Source organism: Peromyscus maniculatus, chromosome X (assembly GCF_049852395.1).
Source record: "Peromyscus maniculatus bairdii isolate BWxNUB_F1_BW_parent chromosome X, HU_Pman_BW_mat_3.1, whole genome shotgun sequence".
NCBI lineage: Eukaryota > Metazoa > Chordata > Mammalia > Rodentia > Cricetidae > Peromyscus > Peromyscus maniculatus.
The window spans coordinates 118,143,443-118,166,333 of record NC_134875.1 but is presented as its reverse complement, the minus strand read 5'-3'; the positions used below and the strand labels follow the sequence as shown (position 1 = coordinate 118,166,333).

Genomic DNA, 22,891 nt, shown 5'->3' with positions numbered 1-22,891 from the left:
GCAAGCATTAGTGAAAAGTTTCTGTACCCCAATATTGAGTTTCTCCGCCAATGCAATAGATCAGGCCGAATTAAAAGTCTAGGTTTAATGAGCAAAGCACCCCTGGGTGATTCTCAGGAGAAGAGAGCAGGAGAGAAATCACATGGCAGGTCTAGGGACCATGTCTTAAATACCCTGTGGGCGTGGTCTTGAACATCTCTTGGGGAGGAGCCGATCAATCCTTGGTGGGCTTTCTGAGAGGCGGGGTCTAGAATTGGAGGAGTGGGGCCAGAGGAGAGATTCCCAACAAATAGGACCTGAGTTCAAACTCGCAGCAGACACATAACAAGCTGGCAGGAGTTGGTGGGCTGGAGAGACGGCTTAGTTGTTAAGAGTACTTGCTGTTCTTACAGAGGACTTGGGATCAGTTCCTTGCATCCATGTGGTGGCTCTTCCTGTAACTCCAGTTCCAGGAGATACAACCCCCTCTTCTGACTTCTACGTGCAGCTGGCTCATATGTAGTTCACGTACATACATATTGGCATTCAGACAGACACATAAAAGTAAATAAATCTTTAAAAAAACTACGTTTGTTATGGACATCTAGAACTCCGATGCTGAGGTAAGGAGGGGTGGGCTAGCCATAAGACGACTGCCTGGGCTTGCTGGCCACCAGCCCGACCCCACTTCCCAATAAAAACCAAACCAATCCAAAAACCAAGCCAAACTTGAGTGAGCTCCAAATTCATGAAAGATCTTGTCTCAGGGAATAAGTGATAGATGTCTCCTCTATCTCTGTGTGCCCGTGCACACATCAGCACACACACACATGCAACAGAGACAAATAAAGACTGAAAAATTCAAAGTATAATTTGGTTAAACCTTTCAAAGAAATAACAAAGGAAAAGAAAACCAGTTTTCCTCACCTTATAGACAAAACTGATTTTTCTTTCTTTCTTTCTTTTTTTTCTTTCTTTTTTTTTTTTTTTTGGTTTTTCGAGACAGGGTTTCTCTGCGTAGTTTTGGAGCCTTTCCTGGGACTCACTCTGTAGCCCAGGCTGGCCTCGAACTCACAGAGATCTGCCTGCCTCTGCCTCCCGAGTGCTGGGATTAAAGGCGTGCGCCACCACCGCCCGGCTAAGACTGATTTTTAAGTGAGTCGAAGATAAAAAGCACAGATGATAAAGTAGTAAAAGGAAACATTGATCATTGGGACTTTCTGACCATTTGAAAACTCAGTACAATGTGACATGTTTGGAAAAGTTAAAGGTGGGTAACACACAGGAAAAACTCACACTAGCCACATCTTTTCTAAAGATTAGGATCCAGGCCGGGCGTTGGTGGCACACGCCTTTAATCCCAGCACTCGGGAGGCAGAGCCAGGCGGATCTCTGTGAGTTCGAGGCCAGCCTGGGCTACCAAGTGAGTTCCAGGAAAGGTGCAAAACTACACAGAGAAACCCTGTCTCAAAAAAAAAAAAAAACAAAAAGCAAACAAACAAACAAAAAAAAAAGATTAGGATCCAAAACATAGATGAAAACGAACAAGGATGTAAATGGAAGTCAAAACCCAAGTAGCCAAGAACCTAGCCCACACTTTGAACCTCTCTAAGGGAAATTCAACATAAAAGTCATGAAATACCATTTCATACCTACCAGATTTTAAAAAACGAAACCATATAATTATACCAAAGCTGAAGACACTCAGAAGCTAAAATTCTTACATGCTCCTGGTGGGAGAATATATGGGAGTCATCACTGAGAAAGCTATGATAACATGATAGAATTTGGGACAATAAAGTATCCATTGTGCTGACCGTGTCTTTACTGTGGTCAAGAAGATAAAACTTCTCACAGGCAGGTTATAGCTGTGTATGTCCAAATAACACATGAAGAAGTCAGTTGCCAAAGACAATTCTGTATCTATTCGTGTAATTTCAGGATGACAATCAGAAATCATCACAGTTCTTCGGACCTTTTTTCAACCTTGCAGTCTATTTACCATCAGCTTCTGAAGAATTATGGCTGATTTACGGACATCCTGAAACTCCATCTTATTCAGGAAACTCATTGGAGACAGGCCCTGGCATCTATTACAGCCTTATATCCTGAAGCCAGAAAGCATACATATTGATCATTTCCTGAATGATCTAAGCTAACAGTGGCAGTTTCCTGTCCCTGCGTAGCTCCTCAGCCTGTACTTTCTCCGAGGCGCACATGGGGATAGACTATTTTCCTAGTCTCTTCAGTGCCATCCTGTTTTTCCATGCAAACAGCCCATCTCTCTTCAAGTATTTTTCCAAGTTCTCTCACGGCTGCTGTGGTGGGGTTTTACACATAAAATAGGAGGTACAAACCCACGTTTTATACCCTTTCTACTAAATTTCTATAGACAAAGGCTTTTCATAAATGCTTCTAACCATAGTGATTTAGAAACATGCCTGTCTTCCAGACAGAAAATATCCCTGGGTTTTAAAATAACAGTTAATATTGAGCAAAAGCTGTCAGCATTTATATTCTATGATTCAATTAATATAAAATGTAAAACTATACTGCTGGAAATTAGTAATTACCCTTAGTGGGGATGACAGAAAGGCCCCTTGAGAGAAGCTTCTGAGGGATTCCCAATAATTCTCCTCTTCCTCCTCCTCCTCCTCCACCACCACCACCACCACCACCACCACGTTCTCCTCCTTCTTCCTCTTCTCCTCTTTCTTCCTCTTCTCCTTCTTCCTCCTCCCTTTCTTCTTCCTCCTCCACCACCTTCTCCTCCTTCTTCCTCCTCCCTTTCTTCTTCCTCCTCCTCCCCCTTTTCCTCCTCTTTCTACTTCCCTTTCTTGAGACAGGGTTTCACTATGTAGCTCTGTCTGTCCTGGAACTCACCTTGTAGACCACCACGCTGGCCTCAAACCCACAGAGATCTTGCCCCTGCCTCTAAAGAGCTGAGATTAAAAAGTCCACCTCCATGCTTGGCCTTTTTTTTCCCAGTGGTGTGGACAGAACCCATGGCCTCACACATGCTGGGCAAGCACTCAGTCACTGAGAAATACGCCCAGGACCGTGTTCTGCACTTGTAAAAATATATTGAACTTGTACGCTTATGATCTGCCCACTTTTCGTGGCTATCTTATGCCAACAAATTTCAAACGAGTTTGAATATCCATGCCTCTTATAAAACATCTAACAGGATTTATGACAAGCCTTCATTATGTAATAGGGCTCCAAAGAGTTTTCGGTAATCCAGTACAGTAGCTTTGCAAAATGGCCGCAATTCACACTGGAGAATCAGGCCTTTAATGCTCTGGATTCTGTTTTACTTACCATGGAAACTGTCAGAGCATGCCAAGAGAGAAAATGAAGGGGGCAATATGAAATAAGGGGCTGCATCAAATAAAGTTATCAGAAGTGCATGCATTACTTTGCTAATTAGGCCTCCATTCTTCGCTCACTGTGTGAAGGAACAGATGTCTGAATTCAAGCTCCCATTTGAAAACCCACCATTGAAAGAGTCTTTTAAGGGAGAGGTTGTAAAAGTTACACCTAAAGCAGTAACCTGATGCACATAAATAAAATAAAATAACAGAATTTATAAGTTCCTTCCAGTCTTCACTTCTGGTGTGCCTTCTGTTTTTTTTTTTTTTTTAAACATCTTTTGCAACTGTGATCAGATCTCTGGGTAAACAATGACTTATAGTTTCCACCAGGGTGGGTTAAGACTGGAGAGTAGGAAGATCCAGTGGCTATAGGAGAAGGATCTCTGAGCAACAAGGGGGAAGTCAGTCTTGTATCCAACTCTTGAACTTGGGAAACCTAATGAAGACACAGCCCTAAGGACAGCCCAAAGGAAGGCGGCCTTAAAGCCTTAAGCTGGCTAGATTTGATTCTAGCTAAGGGGATGAAGTCTAAATTTGGAAAGGCCATTGTGGTAATTAAGGATGTGATTAGCTCCTTCATGTCTTTCCACTTACTGGAAACAAGGAAGGATAATGTCAACAACTTTAGTAAGCAAAACAAACTTCAGAGATAGAGCCCTTTGAGTAAGAAAGTGCACTATGCATTAGACAAAGTAACCAAGGTAAAACAGGCATCTCGTTCCAGGAGAGGGGGAGGACAGGGCATTGCAATATTGAGATGATTTATAGTGCATTTTACTTCAAGGAAGGCGTGGGTCACATGGTATGCCATGCTCCCCATTATAGTAGAATCCTGTCTGGTAATGTTAGAAAAGGATGAAAACAAAACACAACTTTCTTAAGCTAGGGGGAAAGCAAGCATTCATCCTGGAAAGAGGGGACCTTTTTAACCAGGGGTCTCCTGATTTGCAGAGGTGCTCAACCAAGTCCTCAATGAGGCCAGGACTCTGACTGTTTTTGATATTGTGGTGCACAAAGGTTTTCAGTAGCCACCTCCTTTTTGGAGATAAGATTTCATTTAATTCAGGCTGGCCTCAAATTTTTTATGTAGCCAAGGATGACTTTGAACTTCGGATCTTCCTGCCTCTACCTCCCAAGTGCTGTGATTCTATGCATGTGCTATTGGCATTAGGTACTGAGGACTGAACCTAGGGCTTCCTGCACTTGAGAAATACACCCTACCAACTGAGCTACATCTCCTCTTCCCTCTTACTCTTAAACCATTCTCAGTATGGCTCCGTCCCCAGCCCCTAGTCCATCGAGGTTATCTGACAACATCTGGGGACATTTGGTTGTTATAAATAGGGAAATGTCATAGCATGTAGTGAACAGAGATAGGGGTGCTGCTAAGCATTCTGAAATGCACCAGTGGGAATGAGGCACAAGAGGGCAATGATGGGTGAATATGATCAAATCACATACACACGTGTGAAAATGCCATAATGAAGCCCATTATTATATAGAATTAACATATGCTAAAAAGGCAAAAAGTGAAGAAGGGACAGGAAGCTCCTAGGTAGCCAAGCCCATAGAGTTTCTGTGATGTTAGTGTACCAAGAGAGAGCATGGAAGCTCGTCGGGTCTCCCCCCATACTTTACCCTATGTACCTCTCCATTTGTGTGCGCTAGAAAATCCTTTATGATGAATCAGCAGACATTTTAAAAAATAACAATAACCAAGTAAATAGACAAGGATGGCATTCTATTTCAAAATCACGAGTCACCTCTAAGTTACTCCTTATCTCTTTGCATCCCAGGAAGCTCACACTTTGTTCTGTGTGCTTGAAAGGGAGGCAATAATAGATTTGCAAGATTCTATGTGCCCATTTGTAATAAACTAAAATGTATCACTCCCATCTGGCTCTCTGTCAGCCCACCAAATCTGGCCTCCTTATTTGAATTTTCTATTACATGTATTTACCATGTTTGTATGTGCATGTGCACGCCGTGCTGTGTGTGCAGAGGTCAGATGACGCTTGAGGCAGTCGGTCCTCAAAACTCTAGCATGTGGGTCCTGGAGAGTAAACTCAGATTGCCAGGCTTGGTGGCAAGTGCCTTCACCTGCTGAGCCATCTCACCCCAAATCTAGCTTTCTATTCTCCCCCACACCTACTCCTTGTATGTCCAGGTGCTTTCTTTAGGATACCACAATAAACCTTGCTCACACCTACCTCTCCTGCATGGGAGCCCCATTCTTTCCATCCTCCCTCTCAGCACACCTTCAATGCGAGCTTCCCCTACACCCTTCAGAGAGGAGATGGGGTTTCAGTCTTCTCAAAACTCTGTCTATACTTTTATTTGGAATTTCACAACCAGATCGAAAGCCCTCTGTGTTAGTGGGGCTTTTTCTAGCTTTGTTTTGTTTTGTTTTGAAGATTTATTTATTTATTATGTATACGATGTTCTGTTTTCATGAATCCCCGCAGGCCAGAAGAGGGAGCCAGATCTCATTACAGATGGTTGTGAGCCACCATGTGAATGCTGGGAATTGAACTCAGGACCTCTGGAAGAACAGCCAGTGTTCTTAACCTCTGAGCCATCTCTCCAGCCCTTGTTTTGTTTTAATTTGGGTGATACTGGGGGTGGAATCCAGTGCCTTGTACATGGCAGGAAAGCCTTTGCCATTGAGCTGTTTCCCAAGCTACCCGCCTCCGTGTGTGTGTGTGTGTGTGTGTGTGTGTGTGTGTGTGTGTGTATGTGTGTGTGTGTGTGTGATGTTCACGTGTGTAGGTGCACATGTGTGTGCAGGTGCATGTGTGTATGTGTGATGTTCATGTGTGTAGGTGCACATGTGTGTGCAGGTGCGTGTGTGTGTGTGTGTGTGTGTGTGTGTATGTGTGATGTTCACATGTGTATGTGCACATGTGTGTGCAGGTGCATGTGCATGTATGTAGGTGGAGGCCAGAGGATACCATGGTGTCATTCTTCAGGCACTGTGTACTGTCCATTTTTGTTTTTGAGACTATGATTCTGCCAGGCTGGTTGGCCAGCAAAGCCCAGGAATCTACCTGTTTCTACCTTCCCAGCCTTGGGCTCATGCCCAGCTTTTTGACATGGGTTCTGGGGATTGAACTCAGGTCTTCATACTTGCAGGGCAGACACTTTATTGATTGAGCTATCTCTCCATTCTCTTTCCTCATTATAGTAACAACAACTTTATTTTGAGGGAAGATTTCATTAAGTTGTCCTGGCTGGCCTTAAACTGCCTTTGTAGCCTGGATGGTCCTTTAACTTGCAATCTTCCTGCCTCTGCCTCCATTGGCCAAGTAGCTGGGATTACAGGTTTGCATTACCATGTCTGGTTTTAATGGGCATCTTTTTAGTCCCTTCAGGAGCCTTCAGCTGTCACTTGCCTGCTTAAACTCCCTTCATGATTCTCTAAGGCAAACAGAGTAATGATTGATTTCTTCTCAAGCATGACACTCAACAGTCTGGCCTCAGATCTCTCCACTCCTCCACATCTGACCATTCTCATTTCCTTAAGGTACCCACAAAGCAACCTCTGTCATGGCTCCTGCCTTTCTTTCCTTATCTGTTTACAGGCCCTGAATGTTCTGTCTCAGACAGCTCCTTCAATGTGCATTTTCTTTTCCCTTATAGGACCTTGTCCATCGGCTCTTGTAAAATGGCTGGGTATAGGAGGACAGCGCCTATGCTTGTCCAATTTTTGCCTCAAGACATAGCACAAGTCCTCGGTGTACCTGAGCAGGACACCCCCATTCCTTTAATAGTCTTCCAGTTGGGGTATGGTACTAACCAGGAAGGCAGAGGCTTGCAGTCCCTTCTGCACATGCTTATTGCAAGGTACTGTGGTAAAAGCTGGTTTAACCCTAACGTTGTTGAGAATGGAAAAATGAAACTTTGGGTGCCTTTTAATTCTCAAGGCAATGAGAGATTTCACTGAAACAAAGCATCTCTCCTCTAACTTTCCTGAACTTCAAAAATTGGACAAGAAGAAATTATTTTTCACCAGAGAGAAGAAAATCTAATATCAGAAGAAGAAAAGCTAAAGGTAAAAAACAGTAACAACAACAACAACAACAATGGAGGAACATTCAAACTACTGTGTAAATTGTTTTTGTGTCTGGATATGTCTGAAGTAATTGAATTACTTTGAAGGTGATTTCTAATGCTAAAAGTCTGTCACTCCATGAAATGCTGTGATACAAATATTAGTTTTATTAAACTATGATGTTATTTGTGCTATTTAATCCAGTATGGTTTATCATAGTTTATAATGATTTTGCATACCTTAAAATCCACATATTTCTATTATAGGCATACCTTAATAAAATGCATCTTATATGATAAATTACATATTTTTTCCAACAGATATATCGGGAGCTCCTACAATATGCTGATCATTCAAATGAAACTGGGCAGCAACAATGCATGGAATAACCTCTGCTTTTGAAACAGTTGGTTATTTGATCAACAAGGGAGGCATATTATTAATAAGTATACCAATATGGGAGACCATGATCACCAGTACAATTGTGTTATGATGACTATGGCCCTAAAATATAATAGAAGTGCTCTTACCAACATCATTTGCCCAACATACCCCACTCACTTCATTGCCTTGTATGATGGTTAATATTGTCATCTTGACAAGATCTTGGCTCACCTACAAGGCAAGCACCCCCCTCCCCAGGCATACCTGTATGGTATTAGGATTAGGATAGCCTCTGTGCATAGCTGTGAAGGAATAGCTAGATTAAGTTAGTCGAGGTGGGAAGACCCACCTTACCTGTGAGTACATCATTCCATAAAAATGAAAGTGAGCTGAGTATCATTCTGTCTCCTGTGGCTGGAATGTGATCAGCACCTTCAAACTCCTGTTGCCATGGTTTCTTTACCATATGGGTTGCACCTTCAAACTATGAGCCAAATGAACTCTTCCTCAAGTTGCTTTTGTCAGGGCATTGTATCACAGCATCAAGACCAAGTAACTAAAACACCTTTCACCCTCTTTTCTTTTTCTAAACCATACTTACTACTGTCCACAAAACTGGGGTTCTAGAATCTTCTCCTGAGCATGAGTATTACTTCTCTCATCAGTCTGTATACTTAAGAAGAGTCCTTTGTCTTTGTCTCAAAAGGTATTCATAACAGTTGTATTTGTTATCATAATTATGCAAATTAATTCAATATTGCATAAACTAACGAAATATGAGCCCCCAAAGGAAGTTTTCTTTCTTTTCAAACCGGATCCATTGCTTTGCAAAGTCTTATCCAAAATGAGTCACTTGGAAAATAGTTGCCAAAATAATTAATGGCAATAAACTGTTTTGGGGGAGTAGGGTGGGTAATGTGAAAGGATTCTGCGCACAAACTGGATATGAGCACCTTTGTGTCTCATTTTCCTTTAAGAGTACCTCAAACTGGTCATTAGAAGCCACTGATCGGCTATGATTCATATATGGAAAACTTGAAGGAACCCCAATCCCAATCAGGATTTCTTGGTCAAAGAAAGGCCTTGACTCAACAACAAAACTTCAGCAGATTAATGTTTAAAGATAACTAAAACATTTAGGACATAGAAACGGCACTTTATAGGATTTGCCACTTTGACATTTTCAATAAAGCATCCAACTGCTTGATTCCGGATGTCACTGTCCTCTAAAAAGCCCCCTGGGAGGCTGAGTGGTTTGGCAAACAGCTACTGCTAGAGCAAAAATACAGTAAAGAATCAATTATTTCTCTTTTGTCACAAACAGTCCTCAGTGGACTTGGTCTGAGGCTTACTCAGAATTTCAGCCTGTTTTGAAAAGAGCCTCTCTGAGGCCCTGGGTGGGCTCCTTACTAGACATTTAGTTTCAGAAGGAGGCTGCCGAGCACATGCTGGGACCATATCCTGCCCAGTTATGCATCAGGACACCACTCTTTTGTCTCCAATGGCATCTGAATTCCTGAGCCAACTTCCAGAACTAAATGTTGTAATGGAGGGATCTTCAGGGTGCTGCTTCCTTTTGGGGCACAGCCTGGGTGTGGGGTCAGGAAAAGCTCTGTAAAGACAAGAGGGCAGACACCAAAGCTGGAAGTGTTAAAGAAGGCATCCTTTGGGATCCCTCCACCCATTGCCTTGGAGAACAGCCACCATCCTGTAGGCGGGCACATGGAAGATGCCAGCATTTTACCCAACTACAAATGAGGTCTGGCTGCTGCCTTGACAGAACCAAACAGTGTTTAAACAATTAGGGAGCTGTTTGCTCCTGTTTTTCAAGCATAGCATTACTCTCTCATGTTTGTCCCCTAAATTACACACTTGTAGATCTGTAAGGATTTAAGGAAGTCATTTTATAGATTGTTTTCCCTAGTAAACTGAGGCTGAAGAGGAGAGAATGATGTATCTTGATCATAAGTATTGAGGGGAAGCTGGGGGTATGGACCAGAGTCCCTAACTTTCCCAGGCTTTTTTCTATGTTCTGGCTTTGGACCACCAGCAGCAGAAGCAGCAGTGCTGGTGTGACTTTTAGAAATGTCACCAAGGCTGTTTCCAGGCTGATTGAATCAGGGCACTTTCCTTTTACCAAGATCTCCAGATGATTTGTGATACGCCATTATTAAATTGTGAAAAGTGTGTGTGTGTGTGTGTGTGTGTGTGTGTGTGTGTGTGTGTGTGTGTGAGAGAGAGAGAGAGAGAGAGAGAGAGAGAGAGAGAGAGAGAGAGAGAGAGAGAGAGAGAGAGAGAGAGACCCACTTGCCAGTGATATGCATGTGAAAGCCAAGGACGACTTTCCAGAGTGGGTTGTCTCTTTCCATCTTGTTGAGGCAACTTCTTTCTGGTTGTTTCTGTCTTGCTGTGCATTCTAGTCTAGCTAGTTCTTTAGCTTCTGGGCAATTCTTTCTCTACCTCCCATCTCAAAGTAGAAGTTCTGGGTTTACAGATGGACACCACGGAATCCAGTGTTTTGTTTTTGTTTTTGTTTTGTGGGGTCCAGGGATTAAATTTAGGTCGCATGGCAAGCTCTTTTATCAGCCCAGCAGAGCCATTTCAGTGGCCTTGGATTTTCTTGTAAATTTTATCTACTGTTTGTGTATGTCTGTGTGTGCATGTACAGGTCGGAGGACAGCTTTTGGGAATCAGTTCTCTTCTTCAACTTATGTTGGCCAGCTTGTACAGTAAGCACTTTTACAAGCTGAATCATCTCACTGGCCCTTTTGTATTCTTTTTTCTGAGACAGGGTCTGATGTAGCCCAGGCTGGCCTCAAACTACCTATATAGCCAGAGATGACAGTGAACCCCCAAATCCTCCAGCCTCCATCTTCTACGTGCTGAGGTTTACAGCTGTGAGCTACCATGTATAACTTAAATGATTTTTTTAAGGAAACAGTGAAATAATTTTATTTCATAATCATAAAAACATTCCTGTCAACTAGGTGTAGAGAGGTCTTTGGTCCCAGCTATTCCAGAAGCAGAGGCAGGAGGATCAGTTGAACCCATGAGTTTGAATCAGTCTAGGCAACATAGTGAGAACCTGTCTTAAACTAAAACACATTCCCTTATTATAAAATGGGTCAAATAATTATTTCCATCCATGTTTTGTGACATCAGATCACTTTACATACCCTTAAAGTCATAGACAGCTAATGAAAGAATGTCAGCAGTTCTCTCTATACATATATATGGCTCATTGTCTTCTGAGAATTTATGGCATTGAATTTGTTTAGTTACTATGTCTTCAAGCCTATGAGCAGAAAAACAAACTCAAAATTGTGTTGGCCAAATGGGTTCCCATCAGATACAACAGAGTAATGCTGGTAGGGAGAAGATACATTGTGCCATGTAGAACCAACCCTTTAGCGGGAGAAATAATTAGTCTCAGCACACTTATTTAGCCGGTGTACTCTATCTATATAAACAGTCCACCAACTCTTTTCAATGCGCCAAATATTCCAAGTTACTGAATAGTCCAATACAGTTCAAACATTAATTGGCTCATTCCATTTACACAAAACATCGGGAAGAGCTAAATCCATAGAGATAGTGGTTGCTACGGTTGGAGGGAGGAGAGGATGAGGTGCGACTGCTAATGGGCACAGGTTTGTTTGGGGGTGAGGATGGGGCAGTAGTTACACAACTCTATCAAAACCTGCTGGTTTGTACGCTTCAAATGTGTGAATTGTATGTGAATGGTAGTGAAAACTGAGCAGAAAAGAAAATCAATTGACTGAGCAATAAAAACTCATTTTCTTTGAAGATGCACCAATAGATGGAATTATGTATCTGGTCACTGTTCTTTATCTTATTTTTTTTCTATTTCTTCTTTGAAAGCATCTTCTTTCTTCTTTTTCTTGTTTTTAAATAGCTTAAAGTGCAAACCCAAAGGGGCTTTTATTTCTACAAAGTTCATCTGTTTCATCAGTGAAGTAACTGATGTTAGGTTAAGAAGTTATGTGTGTATAAGAATCAACAGAATGGGCCAGTGGTCAGAAATTTCCCGGCATTAACTCATTTGAATTAGCGCATTCACAAGGGCACATTCAGTAATTAACAACATCTGGAAAAATAAAGCCAGTTCATGGCCCTGTAGTGTATTTACTGGGAACGTAAAGGAAGTCAGTATGTTTCCTTTCTGGCATGAAGGGAACTTGCTTTTTCACGTAAACTACAAAACGAAAACCAAGGCTACTGCCAGAAGCAATGAAGTATGCACAAATTAACATAAATTGGCAACTGCAGTGTAGAACCAATAATTGTCCGAGGCACAAAGTACTTCCTTGAGAGCAGGCGTTTGGCTTGGGTATTTGTTTCATGAGAACTGCAGCTCCCTTCCACGCCCACTTAAAAACAAAGCCCACCCCCAATAAAGAGCAGCGAACTTCAAAGCCCACTGTGCAGAAGGTGCTCCTGTGCTCATTCTGTGCTCCAGTTCAACGTCTGAATCTCAATGTCTGGAGTTCAAACACCAGAAAGAACTTCATTTCAGCAGAACTTGTGCTTTCCTCGATCCTGCAGGGCTGTGACACTGCGATTATCTTGGACAGCAATATTTGCTAAGGCAGCTACAAGCTGCACCACAGTCCTCCTCTGACTTTTGTGTATGAACCTCATTTAAAGGGGAGACTGCGTCGATGGTTACTGTTCCCAAGAGGACATGGAAATAAGTAAGAACCAGAGTTACATGCCACTCAGTTCTCCTCTTTCGAGAAGAATCTTATCCTAGCTTTCATCTCACTTTTTGGGATGAATTTTTTCTTTCATATTTTGATCATTATATATTTTAAAATTGTTTAAATATAAAGTTATTTCAGGTTTCTTTTTAAACGGAAAATAATGTGTCCTCCTTACTATCTCTTTTCCCAAAATTTAATCAGTTAAAAAAAAATCACGTCCCCACCCCCACACACTCAGAGGAGGGAGTGTAGTGGAAAGAGCTGAGAGCTTGCTTGTGACTCCCAAGGCCTGGCTGTTAACCTTCAGTGGTTAAGCTCACTGCTTTCCACATTGGAACGTTTCCGAGGATCCCTTCTCAGTCCTCGTGGCGCTGTGGCTGGAGCTGTCATTAGAGAACGATAATGAAGCAGAGAGAAAACCCTTTCTCAGACAGTGCTCTGAGAGCAGGGGCACGAGGCTTATTTCCAAGGAGCTCTTCGAGTTTTCCTCCCCATGGTGCCGGTTTAAGGACGTGTTGCTGACGGCAGCATTTCGGGGTGTTAGGAAGTGACAGAAAGGATTCTCCCGCCGCCTAACACCCACCTCCGGGCAGGCGAAAGATTCTCACTTCCCTGAACAGTCTTTCACTGTTGATAGTCGTTCCCCAATTGCACTGGAACCCGCTTCTCACGGGCTCCACCTGCTCAGGGGTCCCACTTAGGCAGTTCGAAGTGGGGACAAAGAGAGACTCACCGTATGTCCCATCCTGTCCCCTCCCATCCCCTTCCACTTCGCTAGTTTCAAAGGTCTGGGTTTCGAGAAAGGAGCTTTCTTGAAAGAGCCTGGCTTTAGGGGGCGGGGGGTTCAGATGTTTCCTTGGGCTTCAGGAGAATTGGAGGACCGCAGAGCGACACAAGATTGGACTCAGGGCTGGGAGCTCGGGTGACAGGGAGATCGTCCCAGGAAATGGGCAAGAAGCCACTCTCTACCAACCCCTTGAAATAAAGCAGGAGCCCGCAGTCCGGGACGCGCTGCCCGACACCCACCCCCCACCCCCCGCCTCGCCACCCGTCGCGGGGCCCAGCTCTCTAGCTCCCGCGCTTGGCACGCGCCAGGGTACAGTGTGGGTGCAGCTAGAGTGGGGACGTCCCCGCGGATGGGGCAGGGAGGAGCACCTGGGCGTTGCGGACACCTGCGCGGTGCCCCTCCCACCTCCAGCCTCCGTTCCCCTCCCGCACCGGTCTGGACTGGGTCACCCAGGTGGCTCAGGTAGCGCCACCTGAGCTGGGGGTAGGGCGGGGCGCGCCCCTCTGCGAGGCAGGGACCAGAGGCCGTGGCCGTGGTGGTGGCCGTGCCGGTGGCATGGGGCCAGCGCGATCACTTACCCATGGTTGGAGACTGGCGGGAGGGGTGCGGGCTCCGGGTGATTGGGCTCCCCGGGGACGCACGAGAGCCGGTGGCACAAGTTTGCAGGTCTGGCGGGCACGTGCGCGGGGCCGGGCTCCGGGCTGGCTGCGCTGGGGCTGAGCTGGGCTGGCCGCTTGGCTCTTCGCTCCTGGCCGGGGTGGGAGCGCCGCGCAGCTCCGCCTGCACTGGGGGCCGGCCGTGCCGAGAGGGGCCCTGACGTCAGCGCCGGGGGCTTTGTGCACCCGGAGCGAGGGCCAGGCTGGGGGCAGTGGCCGCGCCCGCGCTGTTGCCAAGCCCGCAGCTTTCACTGCGACCCTGGAGCGAGGGGCACGGAAACCTGAGAAGCAAGAGGGGGGAAATGCAGAAAGAGGGGAGCGGGATTCTAGTATCTTGGGGGCGTGAATCTACGCTCCAGATGAAAACTAGTACAATTAAGGGGGAGTGGGGGTGGGGGATTGAGGTTTTAGCCACCACCCGTTGTACAGATAAAGAAACTGAGGATGAGGACACTGCTCCAAGGATAGCCTTGGGCAAAGCTGCCTCAACCCACCTCCTGATATCTTTTGTACAGCTCACAAGCTGCAGGTGGTGACTTAATCAATTGGGCCTCAATCCTAGCGGCATTTTAGAACCACCTATATCTTCAGGGCGTCCGTAGGTGGGTTCCAGGCTTAGGGCTCCCACACTGCTCCGGGAGAGTGGTCGTGTTTGTACAAGACCTCACTCAGACCACCGACTGGAGTTACCTGTGGCTAACAAGTGACTTAGAAGAGCTCAGATGACACCCGCTAGTCTTGGGTGGAATCAGATTTGGAGGTGTCCATAGTTAGTCAGCTGTCTAGACCCCTGGAAGCCCACCCTGGTAGGCTCTTGGAGACCACAGATTTATGCCAGCCAAAGGAGCTTCCAGCTGTTCAGGCCTTGCGCTGAGCCTTTAAGCGAATTAATGGTTTAACAGTGTCAGACGTTTAAATTCTTCCTGATTCTTTAGAAAGAGAAGCATCTTCCTGTCAACAGAAGTATTAGAAAAGCCCTAAGACCCTGGCAGTTCCAGAGGCCGATGTTCACGAGGAATATTTTATGTTGTGTTCCTTTATGGTTTTGGAAATACGGCGTGACACTTGAACAGAGGGTTACATAAACAGTAACACTAGATAGTACATTTAAGGGACATTTAAGCCAGAAGAGAGAGGCTTTGGGATTGAGAAAGGGAGGAGGAAGCGAACATTTCATCTATTGAAATTTATTGGATTAGGAAAGATTTTATCAAGGCAGAGCTCTAGAAAGCCTAATAATATTTTACATAAAAGGACAGAGATTTGTGCTAGGCGGATCACTGGCTCATTTTCACAATCCCACGGGAACAATCATTCCTACCCTATCTTCGTGTGGTCGTAAAGCAGCAGGGATCTCACAGGTTTCAGTTTTCCTATTACTGGAGTAATCCCTTTGAATGAGTCCTGAGTGCACCTTTACACAGGAATCCAACCACAGGTGACTACCTGCGGCTGCCTGTGAAGAACAGAACGTCCAAGGTTGCCTGGGTGAAGACAAGAGGAATCCATGTCAAGTCCTGGTTTTCAGAAGAGCCCTTTGGTTTGTTCCTATATCTCAACAGACCCCTAGGAAACAGCAAAAACACCAGAATGAGGTTAAAACACCAGAATGGGGTTTGGGCATTCGAAATCAGAAGTAGCATATTTGTTTGTTTGTTTGTTTGTTTTAATTGTTTTTTTTTTTAATTTTTTTTTCTGAGACAGGGTTTCTCTGTGTAGCTTTGCGCCTTTCCTGGATCTCACTTTGTAAACAGGCTGGCCTCGAACTCACAGAGATCCGCCTGGCTCTGCCTCCCAAGTGCTGGGATTAAAGGCGTTTGCCACCACCACCCAGTTGAAGTAGCATGTTTATGGCTTCTGTGAGCTACTTGAGGACCAAGAACTGGAAAGTTTTGTGCACTGAGATGATAGTCAACTCTTTGGTCTGCTCCCATCATTGCCTAGACATATTGGATTTTCTTTAGCCATAGGAAAGAAAGAACAGCTGTCCAAATATTAGAGGTAGTCATAATGGGATGCTATAGTTAAAAAGGAAAGTCACATTTTAGCCGGGTGGTGGTGGCGCAAGTGTTGTGGATTGATTTCACCAAGCAATTGACCCCAAAAGTCTAAGACAATCTTGGGAAACCAGAGTGCAGAAGATGGACTAACCAGCATGTTTGAATTCCCTATTAAATACTTTCTTAAAATAAAACTAATGCTCTCGGGTTAAGCAACCAAAGTCTTAACAAATTAAAGCAAGATACACTGCAGGTGGGTGAATAAATTGGGCAAGGCTTTCTGGAAAGCCCTTTGGCAGTGTTTATCAAGAGACTTAAAAATATTCATTGCCCCTGACCTAATAAGTCCCCTTCTGAGACTCTCTCCTCAGTAAATAAAAACGGTTAAAGCTAAAATGAATGCAAAAGGATGTTTATCAGACGGCGAGATAGAGCGGCAAATAAAACAACAAAACAAAACCAGGAACACAATCATTGCTCAACTGTCAGGAAGTAGCTACAGGAAAATTTTGGCTGAGTTAGCTCCATGGTTCTCAACCAAAAGGGGTTTTGTGACCCTGCCCTGAGCAGTCTGTCCTGCTCTCCATCCCCCAGAGGCCCTGGAGACATTTAGCCATCTCTGGAGAATTTTGAGCATTATAAACAGGTAGGAGGGCCCATCTCTGTCCTCTCTACCATGGTACCGTTAGAGATGTTTCCAGACTGTGGGACTACTGGTCTGGGGTCCATCCTGGGGTCCTCTTTTAGAATTGGTATCCAGCTGGGCTATGGCTTAGGGAATGGGGTAAAAGGGTTACATCCTGCGGCCGGGGGTTACAGAGTCCAAGGTTAGAAGTGGGAAGGACTAGGGCACACAGAAATGAGCAGCAGCCTGGGGGCTTTGGATTTCAAAGCTGACTAAAAACAGATCCTGCCTTTAAAACATAGGTCATTTCATGCTGCTCCTGTGAGTCATAGCATAGCAATTGGCAAGCCTTTTTTTAATGTGGTTTGTATTGAGCATCTCAGTCCAGCAGTGTGGGCCATGTTTGTCTCCAGGTCTTTCATTGATATTCCATATTTTTGTACCATGGCCAAGCTTCCCACGTGTGTGAGTTTAGATCACAGTTCACAGCAGTACATCAGGAACTGACAACAAATGCCCAAGACCGTGGCTAACCTGATGGAGACTAGAGCTAATCTGACAGCGTCTCCTTGCATCTGCAGATCAAATTTTAAAATGAACCATTCATACAGCTCCAAAGTAATTAACGTGTTCTAGTTTTATTTCTGTTGCTGTGATAAAATATAATGACAGAAAGCAAATTAGGGAAGAAAAAAATATTTGGTTTACAGTTTCAGGTGACAGTTCATCACTGCAGGAAAGTCAAGATGGAACTTAAAGCATCTCATCACAATCAAGAGAGGGAACAAATGTATGAGTTCTTGCTTGCTCACTCGCACCTAACATTCTCCTCTTTTTTTCCCCCCCAAGATAGGATTTCTCTGTGTAACAGCTCTGGCTGTCCTGGAACAGGCTTTGTAGACCAAACTGGCATCAAACTCAGAGACTCACCTTCCTCTGCCTCCCAAGTGCTAGGATTAAAGGTATGCACCACTGCTGCCCAGCTGCTTTCTCCTCTTTTATATGTTCAGGATCCCCTGCCTAAGGAATGGTGCTACCCACAATGGGCTAGGTTGTCCTACATTGTTTAACAATCAAGATAATCCTCTACAGACATTCCCACAGGACAATCTGATCTAGATAATTCCCCATTAAGACTCTTTTCTCTAGTATTCTAAGTTGTGTCAAGTTAACAGTTAAAATTAACCACCATATAGCTGATTACTTCTAATAACAGGAAATTATCTCTCTTACTCTTTCTATACATTCCTATAGCATAGAAAAAATGATTTTGATATATTGATACAAAAAAACAAACCAAAACAACAACAACAATGAAAACCACAACTGTCACCTCAAAGGAGATAAAACAGTTTATTCTGGAACAAAATATGTGTAATCATGGTCAGGGAACACAGATTCAGGTTACTTCAAATAACACAGTTTTGTTTTACAGTTAAAAAAAGTCCTAAGTGTCTTTTTAAAAAGACACAATTTTTATTACATTGTGTGTGTGTGTGTGTGTGTGTGTGTGTGTGTGTGTGAATGTGTACTTGCTGTGGTGTGCTTGTAGCAGAGGATAACTTGCAGGAGTCATTCTCTGCTTCCACCCTGTGGATCCTGGGAATAAAGTCAGGTGGTCTGGCTTGGTAGCAAGTACCTTTCCCTGACAAACCACCTCACTGGCACCAAGACACTTTAAAAATACAGTAGTGGGAACATTAGGTAGTCAAGTTACTATGGGAAAATGGGAGAAATCTCTACTACAGGTCTCAGATATTATCTGACGACTTTCTTAGCTGTAGGGTTGATGGAAGCTAGGGGTCTGTTTGCACATTCCAAAAGGATTTTACCTAAAAGTCTCAAAGATGTTAGATCAAACACACAGATAGGCTATTAAGAGACCTAAAGAGATCCCAATTTAGCTTAGCTCTGGACATGCACAATTCCAACCATGCCATAATCTTTTCAATTCTAATTGGTCAATCAGCCTTTGTTGAAGGTTCAAAGTAGGGTGCAGCTCATTTGAGAGAATTTCAGTTCACAGTGTAGATTAACAGTCTTGGAAAAACCATTCCAAGCTAGTCGAAGCTTCCTTGATTGCTATAAAAGTCAAAGTTGTGATGGGATGTTCTGTATGGCAAATGTGTTGCTCTGATTGGTCAATAAATAAAACACTGATTGGCCAGTGGTTAGGCAGGAAGTATAGGCGGAACTAACAGAGAGGAGAAAAGAAAGAACAGGAAGGCAGAAGGAGTCACTGCCAGCCACTACCAAGACAAGTAGCATGTGAAGATGCTGGTAAGCCATGAGCCACATGGCAAAATATAGATTTATGGAAATGGGTTAATTTAAGCTATAAGAACAGTTAGCAAGAAGCCTGCTATGGCCATACAGTTTGTAAGCAATATAAGTCTCTGTGTTTACTTGGTTAGGTCTGAGAGGCTGTGGCACTGGCGGGTGACAAAGATTTGTCCTGACTGTGGGCCAGGCAGGAAAACTCGAGCTACACAAAGTTATCATCGTTTACAAAATGTCAGGAATGTTTTAAAAATACCTCAGCATCCTGGATTATCTATCCTATGGCAAGCATTCAGGACTGCCCAAAGTCAGTCTTCAGGTAAGGAGCTCTCAAATAGCATAGCCATACCTTGCTGGTCAAGAAAGAAGTCTCTCTTGTCTCAGGCTGGAAACATTCTAGAAGTATGCTTTTCTGATTCTTTGTTGTTATTGTTTTCTCATGGTAAAACTCACATAACATCAAATTTAGACTTTTTAATTTTTTCAGACAGGGCCTCTCTACAATGTCCTGGCTGTCCTGAAACTTACTATGTAGACCAGGCTGGCCTCAAACTCACAGAGATCTGTTTGCCTCTGTCTCCCAAGTGCTGGGATTAAAGGCATGTGCCACTATAGCAGACCAGAATTAGGTATTGTAAAGTAGAATTTAGTGACATTTAGCATATTCACACTATGAGAGAAACACTAACATGTGTAGCTCTAGTGAATAGTTAAGCTGTCGTTTCCCCATTTCTTCCCTCCCTCATGCCCTAACCACTATCAACATACTTTCTGTTCCTATAGATTGTCCTCTTCTGGACATTTCATATCAGTGGAATATTACATGTGGCCTCAGTGCTTGACATCTTTTCCTTAACATCACACTTCCCTATGTTTCAGTATTCTATTCCACTTATTTGGCTGCATATTTCCCATTGTATAAATGTCACTTATTTTCTTGACTCAGACATCTATCTTTCGGCTACTGTGAATAACATTCCTCTCAACATCGGTCTACAAAGATCTGTTCAAATTTCTGATGATAATTCTTTTGAACCTGTTGGAACTGCTGGATCATTTGGTATATTTGTGATGCCTTAGACAACAACAGTGCCATCTGATGTCATCATCCTTACAGAAAGGCTCTAATGTCCTCACCTCCTTGCCATCACTTGCTATTTTTTGCTTTTTCATTATAGCCATCATGCTGGGGATACATTCATATTCCTAGTTATCTATATTTTCAGCTCTCCTTGCAACACCCTATAGGCTTATGCCCAGGCTAACCCTAATCTCCTACTGCCTGCCCTGATTCTTTCTGCTCCAGCTTACACCCTCACTGCTACCTTCCAGTATAGGACCTCTGTGCACATCACTTCTACCTCCTCTTTCTCTCTACATCTCCCTCAGCATCAGGCTCTTAGCTTGAGGATCATCTGCTCCCTAAAGTCCTGGCTGACCTGTTGGTTGGGTCCAGTAACCCAGTGGCATTTCACTGTACATTGTTCCCCACCAGACCCTGACTGTAATGGGAACAAATTGTAACACTTTTCTCAATTCAGACGCAGGTAGAGTTCTTGAGTAGCAAACATGAAGTCCTGAGTTTCATCTCCAGTACTGAATAAACCATACATAGTGGCACATACTTGTAATTCAAACACTAGGGAGTTGGGAACAGGAGAAGCAGAATTTCAAAGTCATTCTTGGGTATATAGTAAGGTGGAAGCCAGTCTGGGATACATGAGGCCCTGTCTCAAAAAAAAAAGTTCTCTAAATTCTGAGTTCTCTAAATGTCTGATTTCTTCCTTCCCCAGGACTCTGCTCCTGCAATAACAGTGCTCTTTTGTCTGCTTGTTTTTGTCTATTGTGAATCATAACTTTTAATCAGGTCATTTGAGCTGACTCCCTTTTGTTGTAGACATTGTATCATTGTCTCAGCAAACCTCAGGAAAGTCACCCATATTTGTGCACATTTTTCTCACCTTCCCATCTCTGGAGCTCCCCCCCCCCCAGTAAGTATAGTGCCCCACCCTGTCTCTTGCTCTTATCAAGGACACAAATAACGGCCATGAGCAAGACAGGATGTTTGCTCTGCATCCCTACATTCTTCTCGGGGCAGCTTCTTATCTGAACCTCTGAGAACCAGGACATTCCTGTTCTCCTTCTATCTCACAGGACACAATTTCTGCTTGTTCTTTGCTGCTGCCCAAACATTGCCCTCTCTTATCTCCCCTACTTTCTTTCATCTTTCTTTGCTGAGGACAGAACCCTGGTGTCTCACTCATACTAAGCATGAACTCTAGCACTGAAGCATGCCCCCTTTAATAATTAGTCAATTTGTGGTGTGTGTGTGTGTGTGTGTGTGTGTGTGTGTGTGTGTGTGTGTGTGTGTGTACATATGTGGAGGTCAGAGGACAGCATTTTAGTTTTTTGCTTGTTTGTTTGTTTTTTAAACAGGATCTCACTACTTAGCTCTGGTTATCCTGGAACTCAATCTGTAGACCATGCTGGCCTCAAACTCACAGAGATTCTCCTGCCTGAGTGCTGAGATTAAAGGCAAGTACCAGTACACCTGGAATAGAGGACTTTTGAGAATTGGTTCTCACCTACTATGTAAGTAAGCACCTTTATCCAACTGAGTCTCTCTCTGGTCCCTATTTATTGTTTTCGTTGTTGTTGTTGGTGGTGGTGGTGATGATGTGTGCTCATGTATGTGCATGTGCCACAGCATACATGTGAGGGTTGGAGGGTAAATTTTTGGATTCTAAGGATGAAACTCAAGTCATCAAACGTGAGCCATCTTTTCATCCCTTCACAGTCTTTCTTTCCTGTCAGTTTCACTCAGTAAACAAAATGCTTCCTATGAGCATGAATCTTGTTTGTTTCAAGTGTACCATCGAGTCTTTGTTCACTGAATTTGAATTGGTGCAATTTTGAACATGTTTTGTTTGGGTGCAAGGGATGGACTCAGAGCCTCACACATGCTAGGCACATGCCCATGAGATATACCTCTAGCCTAAAAAAAAAAAAGTTGTTAAAATTCTTGTTCAGGTCCAAAAGATCCTAATGCCTTGTCTCCGTCATCCTTTGTCGTCTTGATTCTCCTACTGGACATACTCACTGTTCCTTCTACTGTTCCTGGCTACCTTTCTTGGCTGTTCTATCTTTCTTCCTTTGGGCTGACCTCAAGTCATTGGCCAGCATTCTTTAGGCGCTGTTGTTTTCAGCCACCTGGGTAGTCCTTGATTGTGCAGCACACGTCTCTCTATGTTGCCCATAGGGATTGAAGAACTTCTGTTGTGGAAAAATGCCCTCCTCTGTTTAGCACACACAGAGGTCCAGGCTTGTGCAGCTGTTCAGCTGGGGAAAGCACCTGTTGGCAGGGTGATTTCCAAAATCCGAGTGAGCAAGGGCCACCTAAAACCTCAGCAAGAGGAACAGCTATCCCAGGGCTGCAGTTTATGTCGGAACTCCATGTCTCCTGGTGAAGGAGCTGCTTCTCATAGCACACTGTGAGCAAGGTCAAAGAACTGCTCTAGCAAGGCCATCTGATACGCTTTCTCCTTGTTCTCATTGCTCATCACGCTCTGCTTCTCCACCTCCTGAAGGCCAGATAGGAAGTTGAGTGGCATCCTTATTCATTCTAGAAGCTTGATCCAGGAAAGCAATAATGTTGGGGATGGGCATCCAGCTGCTGTGATGACTCTATAAGCCCTTGCGCTTCAAATCTGTGCAGCTCTACCCAACCAACATTCATAAACGCACACTAGACATTGCCCAAGAGTGCCCCATGGGACTCAGCAAATATGAGGCACATTCAGGATGGGGTAGTACCTTAGCTGTGGAATGAGTGGCCATAGATGACTGCTTGGCTGGAGTCACAAGAGCTTCTCCACACTGTCCTTTCCCTCATACCAGCATCAGTGTATCAGTGGTTGAGTGCTTGCTTAGCATGCATAAGGCCTTGAGTTTAATACCCAGCCCCTCTCCCACTGAAGGCAGGCAGCACTGACTAGGCTGCTTGTGGGTTTCTTTCCAGAAATTCTTATCTA

General features: G+C 44.0%; 1 protein-coding gene across 2 annotated transcripts in view; it reads right to left on the bottom strand.

Annotated features, from left to right (window-relative positions):
- The window catches only part of Gpm6b (glycoprotein M6B), a 155,729-nt gene extending 140,762 nt beyond the window's left edge, over positions 1-14,967 (bottom strand). The window contains exon 1 of one of the 2 annotated variants that reach the window (XM_015992040.3): positions 13,878-14,967. In XM_015992040.3, the coding sequence (XP_015847526.1) occupies positions 13,878-13,881 (4 nt within the window). In that variant the 5' untranslated portion in view covers positions 13,882-14,967. The remainder of the gene's footprint in view (positions 1-13,877) is intronic. The other variant, XM_015992041.3, reaches the window with a different exon arrangement.
- Between the last annotated feature and the right edge of the window lie 7,924 nt (positions 14,968-22,891).